We start from the raw sequence: 18,457 nt of genomic DNA, 5'->3' as shown, positions 1-18,457 counted from the left end.
TCGGCAGGTCCACGATTTCATGGAAATCAGAGAAATCACCAATTGTCTCTCGAAGCTCCACTTGTCTAGATATTGTATGAAGAAACATAATAACTAATAAAAGAATCCTTTTCAAAAAAAAAAAAACTAATAAAAGAAACTAACATAATCATGTGACATAATTGTTTGAACCATCGGTAATAATGCTAGTAAACTTGATTACGTTAGTTGATCAAAATAGTAATCAAGTGAAATATTACTTGAACATACAAATTAGATATTACTAAACTAAGGAATTATTCCAATCAAACTAACCTCAATTTATTGAAAATAACATTACTAAACTAAGGAATTATTCCAATCAAACTAACCTCAATTTATTGAAAATAACATTTGTTCATGCAGTATAATTTGTAATATAATACTCTTTAACATGGAACATGCACAATTGACTTGTAGCTAAAAGACAGGGCATGTTTCCATCAAACATTGCAGACAACATCCTTAGAATAATCAAAAAAAGGAATTCCATATTTTTATTTTGGTACATATAAGTTCCATATTTTACAAAAAATTATACCCCTTTGGACCAAATAATTACTATAGAGCTGCAGCTTTCCAGAATCCAAATGACTTCCTTTGCTGAAACCAAAAGTAACAGATTTATGCATCAATAGTTAACAGGAATTAAAAGCACTATTGCTTCGATGAAATTGATATTAATGAAAAAATAGAAATGTTAATATAAATATTGCAAACAATTACAGTACCTCAGCAATAGGCATCTTCTCTCTTACTGAATCAACTAATGATAAATCAATATCAGCTACCACAATTCCGGTAGATGAACGATCTGAAACAGAAAATCATGATAAGTGCGCATGTTATTATTTCAATAAAAAGTTAGCTTGATGAATGTGGGAAGTATAAAGTTTCTTACCTGGTAAGCGACCAACAATGGTTCCCCATGGATCGATAATTAATGTGTCGCCGTAGCTTTCTCTTTTGTGATTGTGTGCGCCAGCTTGTGCAGCAGCTATGACCTGATAAGTCATTCATCAAATCACTCATATATTTTTTTGAATACTAATTAGTTGTTAGAAATGTTAGTGGGGGAGTTGAACCATTCACATAGTCTTACATAGCATTGATTCTCAATTGCACGAGCACGAAGAAGAATTTCCCAATGTGCTTCACCAGTCAATTTAGTGAATGCTGAAGGCACTAACAGTATCTAGATATTGCAAAAGATAAGTAAATTTTTTATCCTAAACAGCATAGATTGAGCAAAAAAGAAAAACTATAATTTAATACCTGCGCTCCATGTTGGAAACGTAACAACTGGTAAATATCTGGAAATCTCAAATCGTAGCAAACAGTAAGGCCCAAACGCCCAATGGGACTGTCTACTGCAACAACATCCTTGCCTAACATCATCAAGGTAGTAGATATGAAAAACAATATCCTTCATATCATAGACAAGTACTTGGAAAAATGGACGCTTTGCTAAGAAGTTTCAATTTTGGCAGGGAAAAATGATTTGAAGATTCTTTCTTATTATTAGAAAAACGTGAGAAGTTTCGCTTAGCAAGAAAAATACTCGTGTAGCCTTAATACTAACTTACGAGTAAATATCCTACCTGCTTCTGTAAAACTACTTTCTTTATACACCCTTCCACCAGAAACATCTACATCAAACCTTCAAATAAAATAAAGTGAAATTATGTCAATTGACAATTATTCATAAAACTATAACAAGACAAACACAAAGATAATGAATGTGTTTTGATTTCAGAAGGAACATATGGACTAAGTTGTTCCAATGAGATGATAAACAAGTCAATAGGCTCCTTTTGCCACCTTACTTTGCTTCTTCCTATTCCCTAATCCCTTGTTCCAACTGTTTACATGCGTTTATGATGCAAACCTGAAGCAATAAGCCCATTCTACATTCAAAGCAATATGATACTAACTAGAAAGACTGGTAAGCCAATAAAACTACACAAACAATATTCAAAGGAAATAGATTCAAATTGATTATATTAGTCTTAAGGGTGTACTTTTCTGTAAGTGCATTAAGGATAAATTTGTATTTGGTTTTTCAACCAGAGCCGTCAGTTACTGATTACGTAAAATAGCAGCTTGTTCAAATTCTGTAACACCACAATGCTATAGTGCCGCTATGCCTCTAACCTCGATATGACAAAAACACTTTTTGCAGAATAATAGAGGATTATTCAAATTCCTCTATACTATCAACGCTATTTAACAACACTGTTTCCAGCTTTAATCGATTCATACAAGCAATATATTTGTCCTTTCTTCTTCTCTTCTATCCCTACTCGAACTCTCCTTCTCGTCGTGTAAAACTCTCCCCTTATTTTGTGTCTTCCTATTCCCTAATCTCTTGTTCCTACTGTTTACTTACTTTTGTATTGTAAACATGAAGCAATATCTACCCACATTCTACATTCAAAGCAGTATGCTACTAACTATAAAGACAAGTAGCCTAACAATACTACACCAAATCAACACTCAAACAAAAATAGATTCACATCAATAAAAAAAATAATAATCTTACAAGTGAATTTTTCTGTAAGTACTTTGAATCTTCCCAGTATCATCCACAATAACATGTGTATTAAACAAGTGCTGTGAATCAGATCCTTTTTCTTGGAACCCTCCAAGTGACAACCAAATGCTAGACTCTCTGCATCACACCACAAGAAATGTATACTTTATTCACATAATCAAATGCACCTTTCTTAGCATAACTTTTTCATAATACACAAACTCATTTTCATATCATCAAATTCAGTTAACTCATAAGTATCTCACCAGCTACATCATAAAAAAATCACCAGAAAAATGCTTAAGCCAGTAGCATCAACACTTCTAAAAAAATGTGTCAGTGTCTATATTTTTAAATTATTACTGGTGTCACGGTGTCAGTGTCACGTGTTTAAGTCGAAAATTACATATAGTTAGGTTTAGAACCTGGCTAAAGAGCAGTATTGATCCATAATTGGACCATCCAAAGGTTGAGCAATTCTAACACTATCACCATCATTAGTACCAACGAAAGAAAAAGCTTCAGGAAAACAAAGCAATTTCGCTCCAGCTGATGCAGCTTCCTATGAAAACAGAAAAATGAAAATCACGAAACAAAGAACAAAAATCAGAGAAATATTGTGAAATTGAAAAGGAAGAAAATGGAGTACTTTGACAAGACGAGAACAGGTGGTGAAATTGGCAGCGAGGTCGGTGATGGAAGTCATTTGAGCGGCGGCGACTCGGAGTGAGTTGGTGGACATGGTTGAATCGCCGGCGACGGAGAGAGAGGCTCGAAATCGGAGGAATGGTGATGAGTGAATTTGAGTAGAAGGAGTGTTGAGTCTATAAATTTGATTCATTGAACATTGAATTTCTCTCATTTCACTAATATTTTCTACCTATGTATATCTTTTTTCCGACGTGGCATACACATTTCACAAATTCTGTTAGCGAATTGAGTCAACATTCATTTTAACATTCTATATTATATTATATTTAATTTATTAAATTTTTTTTTATGATATTCAATCAAATTTTTTTTACAAAAACAATTTTTTTTAACTTTTCTTAAGTCCGTTTATCTCCAATCGGAGTTTCAAGTTTATGGTGTAAGAGAAGATTTATTGGTATCAAAAGGTTAGAGGATAAACTTAGCTAATATGGTGGAACAAATTTTAACTCAGAAAGACCTTAACTTTGGCCTTTATAGAGCAAATCACGTCTCTCCATTGTCGAAGTATGTGTTGCAAACTGAACTTTTCAGAGGTTGGAAAGTTCCTAAGTTCATCAAGTTTACTGACGACATTAGTGAATCCACAATCGAACATATCGCAAGATATCAAGCTGAGAGTGGTGATATAGCCAACAATTAAAACGTGAGGAAGAAATATTTCCTCAATTCTCTAACCAAAATTGTCTTCACATGGTTTACCACACTTCCTGCGCATTCGATATGTAATTGGAATCAATTAGAGTTTTTCATGAACAATTCTATATGGGGCTGTTAAAGATCAGCCAGAAGAAATTGACTTGTATGAAGCGAACGTTTGCCGAGTCAGTAGATGACTATCTCAACAAATTTAGGTTGTTGAAAGCAAGGTTGTTTAAGAGGGAGTCATAATTGAAGTGTTCAAGAGGTAAAAGATGAACATGAGTATGAAAGACTTGGAGCACTTGAATTAAAATGGTGTGTTAGAAGAAAATCCAATAATTCAAGTGTAACCGGCTATAGGCATGTGAAAAACATCAAATAAGCTGAAAATAAGTGATTCTAGAGTTGGCGTAATTGATTACGCATTCACAATAATCGATTACCACTGTTTATTATTTTGGTGTTTTTAGAAGTTGTAACCTGTTACAGAACCGAAAAATGTTGTTTCCGTTATTAGATGTTGTAACTTGTATCTCAATCTACTTGTATGGTATATATACCATAATGGTATCATAAATGAAAAGTAATGTACCCTCAATTATTCTCTCTAACTCTCAGTCTCCTCTCTTCTCTCTCCACACTCAATTTTCTCCATTTTCCTTTGAACACCGAATCGCTATTACGCTTCAATTACACGTTTATATTGCAGAATTTTGTCCTTCTACCATAAACTGCCAATCCGTCGCTGAAAACATTGGGTACTAATAATACCCTTGTCTATGCAAGGGAGTTAGCCTTGTAAGTATTTTCTTAATTTGTAAGTTATTTAACAGCTGATTTTTTAGTTTGGGGTTACTTGGTCCTCTTGTTTAAGCTACTAGTTTGAATTCATGTAATGAATTTACACAGAAAACAACGGTTGGGGAAATTAGAGCATTAGGCTGACTAATATTTAAGCTGAATGAAGCAAATCTGTTATGACATGCCAAGGTTACTGTTAAGACAACAATCCAACCAGTATAGGATTTACTAAGATTTGATCAATGCTATTACAAAATTTGGCATATCTTACTAATAATTCCAATGCAAGAAACATAACTACACACTAAACATAAGTGCTAAAATTCTATACCAGATTGCTATTCGCAGGTGCATTTTCCAGAATTCCTTTAACACCAAAGAAACCATAACCAAGAGGACTATATCATTAAATGATGTAAAGAGGCCATCTTTTCCTAAGCATTGTGACAAATAGTGAGTACAAATAATTAGTGTTAGCTAGCAACAATTTCTCAGTAATAGAGGGCATCTCAACCACCAATATCCAAATAGTTTATTTGTTATAGTAGATCAATTTGGCCACTCTCTACAAGTGGCTTCATTGATTTGTAACATATAAAGTAAAGGACATCAGCCTCCATTTCAAACAGCTTTGGCCTGCAAAAACAATGAAATTAATCTGTTTTCTAATTTTTCTTAAAAACCGCAGAATAAATTCATGCAAGAAAAAGAGAATTGCCCGTCATCAACAAGTCCATCTTCAAGCAGAAATGTGTGTGAGATGATCTTTGTTGTAGAAATTTGACCACCACTATAACTCGATCATCTCTTCTCATAATAAGAACCATTGAACCTGCAAAATAATAAGCCGTTACATTAACCTGAGGCGTGTAAGTACACTGTCCTTAAGGATTTATCCGCCTCATAAGCGCAAATCCCCCAGGATTCAACAGGTTCTTCTCAGATTCTTAATAAGACTCTGAGGCATCAGAACAACAAGAAATATTCTTTGCCAAAGATGTAACCAGAAAACAAAGAAGAAAAGGGAGAAAAAATATTTTTCACGTTCTATTTTTCTGTCCTATTTTTGTAAATGGTAAGGGCTTTTATATAAAAAAAGAGAAGGGTGGAGTAATGGATTTGACTCAGTCAAGTCAAACTTATTAAATTATTTAACCTATTTAAAATCATAATAAAACAAATTCATAATAATAATTAAAAAATAGTTTCTTATATTTGTCAATTAATGATGAGATTAAATTATTTAAAACTTTTGAAATATATTTAAAATTTACAACAATCTTTACTTCTATACAAAACAAATGTGTCTAGTTGTGGTTCTGGAACAGAAACACGCAAAACAAATTAATTGTCGGATTAGATGCTTAGTTTGAGTTAGCAGACATCCTAGCCTCACGGACAACTATCATATAGAAAAGAAGACAGATTTACTTCTATAACTGGGATCACCTATATTTGGTTTGGCATCAACCTATTTTCTCTCACACCTCAGTGAAATTATCACATTCAAAAACTTAAGAAACTCCAAATTTTATAGCAGCAACGTAATGTAAGTTGATAGGTTCCACCTCAAATGCAAACATTATACTGAGCAGTATATCGGATCCACACCAAGGCATACTGTGGCTATAGCCACACCAAAAATTTTCATTTTTTCTTTCATATATAAATATATATATATATATATATATATATATATATATATATATATATATATATATATATATATATATATATATATATATATATATATATATATATATATATATATATATATATATATATATATATATATATATATAAAGTTTTAAAATATTATATTTTATCATTTAATTTTTTAAAGAGAAAAGGGGTGATGCACTGACAGCGTAAAATAGTTTTACATTGTCAACCAATCAACCATGTATCCAATTCCATCACACTTTTATCTTTAAAATTTGTTAACGACATGACAAATTGAGTGTTTTCTATTGGATGACAGTGTAAAACTGTTTTACACTGTCAGTGCATATCCATTAAATCCTTTTTTAAATTTAAATTCTAAACATAATCATCACACATTCTAAATATAATAATCACACAGAATAAAATAGTATAAAATACAAATCAAAATAAATTTTGAGCAAAGTATAATTGAAACATAAACTAAATTATAAAAGAGTTAAATATAGAATACCCCTATAATATAGGTGAGATTCGGCTTATCTTGCGAAAAATATTTTTTGGATCACTCTCTTGAAATATTAAAATTCTATGTATTTTGGCACCTAATTGCACAAGTTACCCTTGTGATGATTTTTTTTTTATTTACCCCCAAATTTATTGTTCAAATTGTACTCTTAGGAGGAATTAAAAAAAATATTTTACAGGGGAATCTAAAAAAAAAATTACAGAGATAAAGCGAAATTCGCTTATATTGCAGAAGGTATCGTATATTTAAACCATAACAAAATAAATACATTATTTAATAAATTTAATCCTAAAAAAGAAAAGTTGTTTTAAATAAGTTTTAAACAAAATCTACTTATATTTTAAAAAATTATCAACATAGTGTTTTTTTTATAACCTTATCAATCCAATGTTGTTTTGTTTGAGAAAAAAACATTTAATTCGCAAAATTTTCAAAATCTTTGTTTAACCGATTTTGATTGACTCTCACTGATTTAATAGCTCGATCGAGACATTATATATCTTTAGCCACAGTAGTATGTAATGTCTGGATCCGCCCCTATATATATATATATATATATATATATATATATATATATATATATATATATATATATATATATATATATATATATATATCAAACAGAATATAATGAAACACGAATTATATAAGTGAAACATCTCAATCAGTTTGCAAATCACAAAAGCGTAAACCTTTAAAACTAAATAGATACTACGGGTGAAAACAACACAAGAAAAACTAATGACTTGATCCTCCGATCGAAAGCAGGCTTTCCTTGTAAAGACCAGTGATAAAAACACTTGTCTCTCCAACCGTAAAACCAACCTCGTGTATTATTTGGGTGCTCAAGTCAACGTAGACTAGTTCATAATCTTTTTTTGTAGAATCTTTTTTGGTAAAGAAAATACATCCGTTCTTCCCAAATCCGACTGGGGGCCATTGAAGGGAAGGAAAGGGGTCAGAAACATATAGTTTGGTCCATGATTCAGCCACACCAAGTTCAGCGAGAATAGATATGTGAAAAACAGTATCATCGTGATAATTAGAGATTAAAGCAATAAAGCCATTTAAAACAGCCAAGCGTGTTTGATAAGTGTATGGAGTATAAGATTCTTCCCCGATGGGTGTTGTAAGGAAAAACTCACGACTGAGGTCAAATGAAAAGAGGCTTAATCCAATAAGTAGTACATTGTTGTTGATAGATTTCCTAACCAACCAATGACACGCTCCATCGAGATAAAGTTTGAGACCAGCAAACGGGTGAGAATAAGACTGGTGATAGAAATAGAGGACTTGTTTCCCTTATCCATCGGACTAGTGGGGGATAGTTTTATGGATATGCTTACCTTTTTTCCAGAAGACTTGTTCGGACGATGGTGGTAGACGGTGTTGGTGGTGATTGAGGTGTAGAGCGATAGTGGAATAAAGTTTTTTCCTAACAAAGAATTATTAAAATACTAATAACATTTTATCTCATTTCATATATTTTATAAATAAAATGTACACAAATAATAAAAAATAAGTCTTGAATAAATTAAATAACATTTAAATATTAAATACAAAACTTCTAAAAAAAAATGATTAATATGTAGTCAGCAATTGAGAAGAAAATACGTATAAATATAAATGGTTGTTTTATTATAAAAAAGAATCACAACTTTATCAATAAATTTTTTTTTAAATAGAAATAGTACGTTTACATGAAATAAAAACGAAGTGAATAATAATAACAATGTGACAAAAATAATAAAAATTTAAACCTATAAATACAATAAATAAAAAATTTAAGATTATTTCAAATTTTCTCAAAATTGAATAAATCATCATAACTTATTTTCTGCAATATTTTACTTTTTAGAAGAAAATCCTACAAAGGAGAAAGAGGCGCTCAGAGTTATAAAATTTATTTATTAAATAAAATAAATAGCAAATAAATAAAATTAAAATAAAACTATCCTACAAAAGGTGGAAGGAGCGCCAGATTCCTTTAGATCTATTAATTTAATTTTATTTCAAAATAATGAAAACCCAACATAACCAAAAAAAAAAAAATCAAAGACGCCCTCCATGGTAAAAAATAATTGTTTTCATTGATTATTATATCCACAACTAAATAAAAATCAAATTAAAATAAAACAAAAAAAATAAATCTAGAAAAAAGAAATGAAAGCATTCAATGACTTTAATTTTTAATTAAACTCTTATTTAATTAATTTAAAAAACAAAGACTAAATCAAAAGCTACATTTGTTATTATATGAGTATTATTAGTATTTTTGTTTGTATTATTTACTTCCGTCTTTATCTATTATTCATAAAAATATATATCAAATAAAAGAGTTATCAGCCTTCACTATGATAAGCATAAATAATTGGTCATGGCATGAACCTTGACATGCGAACATGACCATGCATTAGTTTAATTTAAATTAAATTTCTAAATTTAATATAATTTCCAAATTTGAAACTTATAAAATATGAAGTTCTATATACTGTTATAAATTAATACTGAACACATTAGGTCATCTCTAAAGAAAGATTTTAACATTTGCATCATGAAATAATACTGGTATAACTTATAGTAAATGATCTCATCATTTCAATACTAAAAATCAAAGTCAATTAGCACACATGTTCAGATTGTTATCTACACTATAACGTTATTAACTATTTTTCTGCAACAAATTTGACAATATCTTAAAATTCATTCCACATCTCACAAACCTCAGCACGCTTAATAAAAGAGTTATCAGCCTTCACTATGATAAGCATGCATACCATCAAATTCATTCCTCAATTCGATTCCTTCAATGCCTTTGACAATAAAACAAAACATAATAATCAAAACCTATAAGTTGTTTGGAGAACTTCGATTAATGGTATACCGACATGAGTTTCCTGCAATCCCTTTTTCATTTCCTACCCATCTAACATCAGCATCTGAGAAAATTAAAAGAACACTGTACTTGGTGAAGATAAATAAGATACCTGTCATTGGCACTTTATTATTAAACCCAACACACTATAATCCAAACATAAAAAGCTCATAACTTTTAAATGAGAAGTAAAACTCAACAGCTGTGACATCACTTCACCACCGTCAAAACAACTACGGCGAACCATCATCGCAGATCCAGAAAACACAAAATCACATTCCCATCATCACCATTGTCAGATTTGCAAGCTTTTGCTGCTTTTGCATATTCTTTTTGTCCCAAACGAATCCATGAAAAACAACTAACAACAAAACATGAATAACAATGAAAAATTACAAACATAAAGATTAACTTGATTTGAAATCCTAATGCATCACTGGACCTACTAACAATTTGAGAAAATTTGGATTTGAATCGGTGATTCGTAAAGGTAAAACAACGGAATCCCGAAACAGTAGGTTGGAGGATAATATGTGAATTCAAAAACTAAAGAACCATTCAAAAGCTGTATGAAATTGGTTATGAAAATGACCTATTTATACAAATAAGACCAGAGTAAAATATTTATTGAAAAATAGAAATCATTGATGTCAATACACCTGAATCGCGCGGCTAGATGCATCAGTATAAATTGAAGATGCCATGAACCAAGTATTGGAAAAGATTGGAAAAGAGAAAGAAATTAATTTGTTGAGCAACAGAGGTTGGAATAAGAATGGATGGAAATATTCATTCAATGTGGAAGAAGAAGGACGGCTGTTTCCAGTAACCGAGGCTTGGAAATTGAAGCTTATGGGATTCCAATGGTCCAAGCATACATGATTTAAGTTTTCCATAACAAAACAAATTTTATATAAAAGAATATAAACCGACACAACATTAAGTTTTACAAAAGCCCAATAAAAATTTGATTCTCAATAATGGATGATATTTTTATTTAATTTAAAAAACAATAGAATCATATTAATTAAAACTTTCCTTTTATAGTAACAAAAAAATATAACAAAAATATGTGAGAGAATGACAAGTGGCAAATTTGCCCAAATTTTCATCTTGCTTTTTTCTATTGTATGATTTAGTTTGAGATTTTTCGGATATACATTTTCGAAATAATTCAATATTTATTAAAAAATTAAAATTAAGGTTAATCAATTGTATTAATAATATAATTAATTATATTAATTAAAATATATAATTATTATAATTAAGATATAATAATAATATCAACCTATTAAATATTTAAATCAACACATTATTCTCATATAAAATTAATTAAAGAAAAAAATTAACATAAATTAAAAATTATAATGCTTTTTAACATGATAATTTAATAAATTATAATGTATAATGTTGTAGTCATTTAAAAAATAATTACTTTTATAATTTAAAAAAATTTATGATAAATAAATTATTATAAAATTAAAATTTTATTTAATCTCTTTATTCCTTATTTATAACAATTTGTATTTAAGTTATTCCTTATTAGTAATAATCCACTTTTATTATATTATAAATAAATATTTTTTTAAAATAAAATCAAAAGAAATTTGAGATATTGGTTAATTAGGATATGCATATCTGAATTAACTAATATTCCAAATTTCTTTTTTGGTGTGTTCGGATATGCATATCCGAAGAGTATTTTGAGATTCTCAGGGGGTGTTTTTCACCCTATATGGGTGTACAAAGAGATTTCCTATAGTTAATGTGGTGAATAAATCCTAGCCCAAAATCTCCATAGGCCTAATTTCGTGTCTCCACTGTCGGAGTATGTACGGAAGACGAAACTTCCTAAAGGTTGTAAGATCCCTAAATTCTTCAAATTAATTGGCGACATGAATGAGTCCATAATCGAATATGTTTCCCAGATAACAGACTAAGGTAGGTGACATAACAAATAATGAGAATCTGAATATGAAATACTCCCCAAATTCTCTGACGAAATATGCCTTCACATGGTTAATCACACTCCCTCCTCGTTCCATACATAATTGGAGTCAATTAGAAAGAGTGTTCCATGAACAATTCTACATGGGCCGGTAAAAAATTAGTTTTGAGAAACTAACTAGTGTTTGACGTAAAATACCTGAGTCAATTGATGATTACTTAAATAAGTTCAAACTTCTGAAGGCAATGTGTTTTACATAAGTCCATTAGGAAGAAAAAGGGACATGGCCCAATTGGCGGATAGAATTTGCCAAGTCGAGCGATTAAAAACTAAGAAGGCTAGATTGAGTAAATATAACAAAAAAAGAAAAAGTTGCATATGTAGAAACAAATGGCTATTTGGAATCTGACATAGTCGACGAATACATCGAAGAGAGTAAAGTCCATGTGGAGGAACTAAAGCCAAGGTCTCCATATGTTTGTAAATTATTAAAACCTTCAAATAGAAAAAATCATGTCGAAGCCAGCAAAACCAAGAATTTCGTTACCAAGACATACACTTTTGATATAATAAATAGTGACGAGAATTTCCATTTGTTGGTTACTGATGGACATATTATAGTGAATTTGGGCATAAAATCTCCCTCGTTAGAGCAAGGGAAAAAAGATAGGCTTTTGTAAGTACCGTAATTTCTTAGGTCATAAACTTCTCAATGTGTTATTTTCAAGGACTTGGTCCAAAAGGCACTCAAGGAAGGCATGTTGCAGTTCAGAGAGAAACCCAAAGCTTCGATGCAAGTGGACTCTGATCCCCTCCAAGTTAAATAGGCGTATTTTTTTGAGCCTTTCGAAATCTTAATGGTCGAAAGTAATAAGGGCTTGGACATGGAAGTCGAGCAAGTCGAGTATAATACTGTAGAAGGTGTTGCTGAAAAGATGAAAGTGGTGTTCCCCAAAGCAGAGAAAGAACTCGTCGAGTTCTTGAATCGATGTAAGTTAAATGACTCCAGGCTCATGCTATGCCCTAGGAGTAGCTTTGTGTTTGATGAAGAAGTTGCAAATGTAAACTCGGTTTTTTGCGAACTGACTCCTTGCTCTTTTTTTTCTTAATTAATTTTTTTTATGCAAGAGTCGCCTCTGCCTTTTATTTTATCCAAAAAAGGAAAGGCATAAAAGAACAGGAAAGACCTTTTGACAGATTTTGGGTTCGGGGGGTTGGTTATACAAAGGGAAGGTTTTAAGCACCCTTTGTATCCATGGTTATCCATGGGCTCTTAATTGCTTAGCTCACTTTTTAAATGCTTTATTGATTTGAAAATAGAAGAAGTGAAGATGGACAATAGGTCACATAGGTCTTTGAAGAGTTTCACCGGGAATAATGCCCTTCAAATACCAGATGAAAGTTTTGAAAATAGATGAGAAGTTTTGAAAATACGTTGTTTGAAAATGAAAGTGTTTGAGCAAGCAAATAGGAGTTTTTTTTTTTGGCTTTATACCACCGGTTTAGTCCGGTTCGGGGGCGAGTTCTGGCATCAAGTGGTTCCATCCCCCTCCCGATCGCAGTTGCGGAGGATCGAACCGCGGTTCTCCCTACCAATTAGGAGTTATCTACTCTCAATTTATAAGATCTTTCCTATGCATTTAATACTTTTCTTAAATGATGGTATGATTAAAAAAAAGTAATAAGAGGGAAAACCATAGAGGTGCAAGTGTGCAAAGTGCTTTTTTTTTTAAAGTTTTATCTTGATTATTAATGTTTTAGCTCAAAGGTAAAAATATGGTCCAAGTGGACAAAATGAAGATGACGGAAACATAAACAATGCGTCCAAATGGACAAAGAAAAAATAGCGGAAGCATAAATAATATGTCCAAATGGACAAAGAGAAAATAGCGGAAACATAAATAATATGTCCAAATGGACAAAGAAAAATAGCGGAAACATAAATAATATGTCCAAATGGACAAAGAGAAAATAGCGGAAACATAAATAATATGTCCAAATGGACAAAGAAAAATAGCGGAAACATAAATAATATGTCCAAATGGACAAAGAAAAAATAACAGAAATATAAATAATATGTCCAAATGGACAAAGAAAAAATAGCAGAAATATAAATAATATGTCCAAATGGACAAAGAAAAAATAGCAGAAATATAAATAATATGTCCAAATGGACAAAGAAAAAATAGCAGAAATATAAATAATATGTCCAAATGGACAAAGAAAAAATAGCAGAAACATAAATAATATGTCCAAATGGACAAAGAAAAAGTAGCAGAAACATAAATAATATGTCCAAATGGACAAAGAAAAAATGACAGAAACATAAATAATATGTCCAAATGGACAAAGAGAAAATAACATAAACATAAATATGATGAATGATAAAATAAAGTATAAAGCCAGAAATATAAAGAACAATATAATAAAATGCGGAATTTAAAGTTAATTGTTAGTATGTTAGCATGCGAATCATCTTGAAGCTAGTCAAGTATATCCACGATGTTAGTGAAGATCGATGGTGAGTGAATGATGATCTCGGATTTAAAGTTAATGAAAATTTATCAGAAGCTTGATAGAATCAATACGACTACACGATAAATTTCCAAAAGTCTTAAATCAACTGCATACAATCTCTGTCATATTTGATCTTTTATTCCAATTCAGGACAAAGAAAAAGATAAGAAATAATATCAAACAATATACTAAAATAAATATAAAACAAATTAAACTTAATTCAATTTTTTTTGTGATTTTTTTGGAATTGATTTTAAGTTAATTAACAAACTAATTAAACAAATAATTATACAAATAATTAAACTTAACAAGAAAAATATTCTTTTTATGTCAAAAATTAGATTATAAAAATATAAACCTAAATCTAAAGGAAATTTTTTTTTTTGGTTTTTTAGGTATTTTTAATTAATTATGCAAAGAAAATAAATTGATTAAAAGATATTGAAGAAAATTAAATAAAAGGATCTTGTGTGGTGAGTTTATGATGGATCATGGTGAGCTTGATCAATGATAAAGAAGTATTTCAATTATTAACATCATCAAGTAAAAAAAGAAACAAGGATGAATACTTAGATAAATAAATCAAAGTATATTTGGAAAATATAAGAAACTATTGAATTAAAATGAAATATAAATGATGCATATTTTATAGAGTTTCAAAGTGAGGAAGCTTACCTTCAAATGATGCTTGGTTTGAGTGGAGGTTTCTTGGTTTTGCAATTCCAAATTCTTACTCCCTTTGAAACTTGAAACTTGGAAGAGAGAAAAGAAAAGAGAAAACAAAGACTTGACAATGTTTTTTTTTTGGCCTCCTCTTATTATTAACATATGGTTGCCTATTTATAGGAAAAACTTGGCTTATGGAACAAGTAAGGTAATGTATGCAATGACATAAGATGGAGAGAAATCAAATTAGAATTGAGTTTGAAACATTAATGACATTAATGGTTAATGGATAGTGTCATACCCCAAAATTTGCCTTCCATATTCCATTCACAATGATTCAAAGTTCAAGAGATTCGTCCAGTCAATCTCCTGAGCAAGAGCCTCCTAAAGCTAGGGTTTTGATACTCTCCTGAGAGAATTAGCAGAACAAGGTCTCTAATGAAGTTCTCCATGACCCATAATGATCTAATACAACTCCATGGCAAAATTCAAGGCACCACTCCAAAGGTTACCTACTCAAACAAGTCCAAGATCTACAGTCAACTGATCCAAATCTAAAAGTCAAAGCATGATCCAAGCCTCTGATCATTGATCAAACATCAAGTGAATTAAAGTATATCCATCATTGATCAAAGATTGATCATGATTCCATTAATAGAAACTCAGAGATGAACAAATACAAAAAGGTTCAAATTAGGGTTTCTTTAGGAGAAAGTCTACTCAAATTTGACTGGGCATAACTTTCACATGGAACATCAAAAATTCCCCACTCAAATCCTATTTCGAAGGAAATTGGATTCCCTACAACTTTGTCTCTCACAAGCCAGGGCTAGAAATGCTTCATTTAAGAGGTATGATGCAAAAGATTACAGGTCATTTTCAAGCATCCTTCAAAAGCAGTTTTTTTGACAAAGAGGATATGATCAAGATAAAAGATCCAAATGGAAAATATATTCCAAAGTGGCTTATAGAGGACACCCTGAGGTTTCCAAAAAGTCTTAGAACTCATTCATACCTTAAAAATTGAGTGAGATATGCTTGATCAAAGTTGGGTTATTTTTGGAGGCAAAATGTGAAATAAGAAGGTTCAAAGTGGAAAATTTTGCAAATGGGCCTATGGTATTATGATACAATCTTGATCCACATGTCATTAGCATGCCCAAAATCATATGCCACGAAATTTAACATTTTATTTGATTTAATATGATTTTTTTATTTCATTTTTAATGATTTAATTAAAACAAAAATCAAATATTTTGGTAAAGGAGATATTTTGATTGATTCCAATCAATATCAATGGCAAAATATAATATAATTTTCGTGATAATTGGATTGAGAAAGATTAACACAAGTTGGGACAAAAATAGAAGGTTTTGAATCAAAAAATAAAATCAAATTCTCAAACATGGCAATATTGGATGCAAAGGCTTTGGGCTCTATTTGTTATGACTGTTTCTGATTATCTATGATGCTATGACTGTTTCTGGTTCGTTCATCTAGAGTTTAGGTGCTTAGAACATGCTTTGCCATTAGAGGCCGAGTGAAGCTCCTAGGGTTTTAATTGGGGCTTCCTGGTAGAGACCAAATTAGGTTAAATTAGGGGTATAATTTGGTTCGCATGGTTGAGACGAAGGGTTTGGATAGGTCGCGAAAATTTTATATGCAAGCATGTTTGATTCGCTATTTTTCCAGGTCCACAGGCTGCGAACGTTTTTGTAGCAAATCTGTAGCAAAAATTCACAGGTTTTCAGGTCTGGGGTGGAAGATGATAACGTGTCATCGTCCGGTTGGCTATTTCGAATTTCGCGCGCGTTTCATCCATTAATAATGTTTGTTGTTTTTTTATTGTTTAGCGCGCGTGTATATTACAAATGGTGATGTTGGCTCAGTCGGTGAGGGGCGCACATGTCTGTCCCAAGGGTCCAGGGTTCGATCCCTGGCCCTTTCATTTATTTTTCTGAATTTCTCTCCTTGGTTCCATGCACCTGCAGCTCTAAGTCCCATCATACACCCTCAGATCTGAGCCCTAGAAACACTAACAACCTAGATCCAACGTCCAGGACCTGGTGGCCTATGCCATGTACCCTCAAACTAACCACACTAAATCCTAACCCTAATAAACTAAATAATTTTAATTATTTATTTGTTTAAATTAAAATACTTTTTAATATATTATTTATATACTAATAATTGTTTTTTTAAAATAAATTAGTATATGATATTTATATTAAAAACTCTAATTTGTTGTTCGTGCCGATTAAATTGATTAATCGCTATGGTCAACAATAATTTTAATTAAAATGCTATTTAATTAAAATGCAATTAAATCGTATTCGGTTAAATGGTTGCAACTATTTTTATTAGTTGTGATGATTAATTTTCTTGTTCTAACTTTAATTCGTTATTCTTTTTAATCGAATCAATCGATTACGAGGGGTAACGATATAAACTAATTATTAAAAATTATAAAAAATATCCTAATTCGTTATTAGTAATAATCAGATCAATTGATTAAAATTGGTAACGATACAATTCCAAATCTGTTAACTATGGCGATCGAATCTATTGATCGTTGCGGTTAATAGTGCAAAATTAAATCAGGGTTGTACGCCCAAAACTCAAAACACTTTTCAAACCTTTCAAAACCTCAATATCAAACTACGGATTTTCATCCTCATTCAAAACTACGATAGGTCATTCAAAAGCCTCCAAAACCATATCAAATCAAATTTCAAACTCAAAGGGCGTACAACCCGTTCCCCGAACTACGTTGACTCTGATTCTCCCTAAGGAGATACGTAGGCACTTGGATAACTAAGGCGAGTCCCCCTCTTCCAAACTCTAATCATGTTCAAATAATTAGCCTTTAACTCTTATTACTCTCTGTCACCTTTCTTTATAAGCCTCGCCATAAACCTTTATCTTTGAGATGTTAGCCTTTAGGAAAGGGTTGAGGGTGCCTAACACCTTCCCTCGACCTGAATATAGTATCTTACCCTGATCTCTTAACTGCGTGAGGTTTCCTATTTGCCTTGGTAGAATATGTGGCGACTCTAAACTTCATTTTTAGGGCAGGTTGCTACAGCTGGCGACTCTGCTGGGGACAACTTAATAGTGAATACTATGCTCCTATAGGTTTTGGCATGGTTTAGGTTTGGCGCATTTTAGGGTTTGGCAAACTTGCCATTTTTAGGGTTTGGGGGAGGTTCATCTTTATAATAAATATTTTCTTTATTTATTTGTTTTGTTTTTTGTCATTGGTTTTTTTATTGAATGTTTTATTTAAAATGTTGGATTATATATTATATGCATTGCTTGTTTTTTTTTTATGTTGTGTTAAACCCTAAGTGTGGGAGTTAACTTTGAGATCAGGGGGGAATCGAATCGCCTACGAGTCTCATTGATAACTCCACTCGGAGTGAGTTGAGTATTCGGAAATGTCCAAAATGAGGCTTGACTTTGTTGAGGGCAGGACTGGATAATCAGCTGATCTCTCCGAGAACCTACCCCAAAAATTTGAACCTCATTGGATAAAATGAGTTGTTCTAAAATCCG

General features: G+C 31.3%; 1 protein-coding gene across 1 annotated transcript; it reads right to left on the bottom strand.

The window, feature by feature from the left end:
- Nucleotides 1–355: 355 nt before the first annotated feature.
- LOC131645813 (deaminated glutathione amidase, chloroplastic/cytosolic) lies at nucleotides 356–3,438 on the bottom strand. Its single transcript, XM_058916023.1, has 9 exons — nucleotides 3,201–3,438; nucleotides 2,977–3,113; nucleotides 2,561–2,689; nucleotides 1,620–1,678; nucleotides 1,294–1,406; nucleotides 1,121–1,213; nucleotides 920–1,022; nucleotides 750–832; nucleotides 356–621 (listed from the first exon to the last, which is right to left on the bottom strand). Exons 1-9 carry the CDS (start codon nucleotides 3,411–3,413, stop codon nucleotides 580–582), a joined length of 972 nt encoding a protein of 323 aa, XP_058772006.1. The 5' UTR covers nucleotides 3,414–3,438; the 3' UTR covers nucleotides 356–579.
- Nucleotides 3,439–18,457: the final 15,019 nt, after the last annotated feature.

Source organism: Vicia villosa, linkage group LG2 (assembly GCF_029867415.1).
Source record: "Vicia villosa cultivar HV-30 ecotype Madison, WI linkage group LG2, Vvil1.0, whole genome shotgun sequence".
In the NCBI taxonomy this organism is placed as follows: Eukaryota; Viridiplantae; Streptophyta; class Magnoliopsida; order Fabales; family Fabaceae; genus Vicia; species Vicia villosa.
This window is presented reverse-complemented; position numbering and strand designations above follow the sequence as displayed.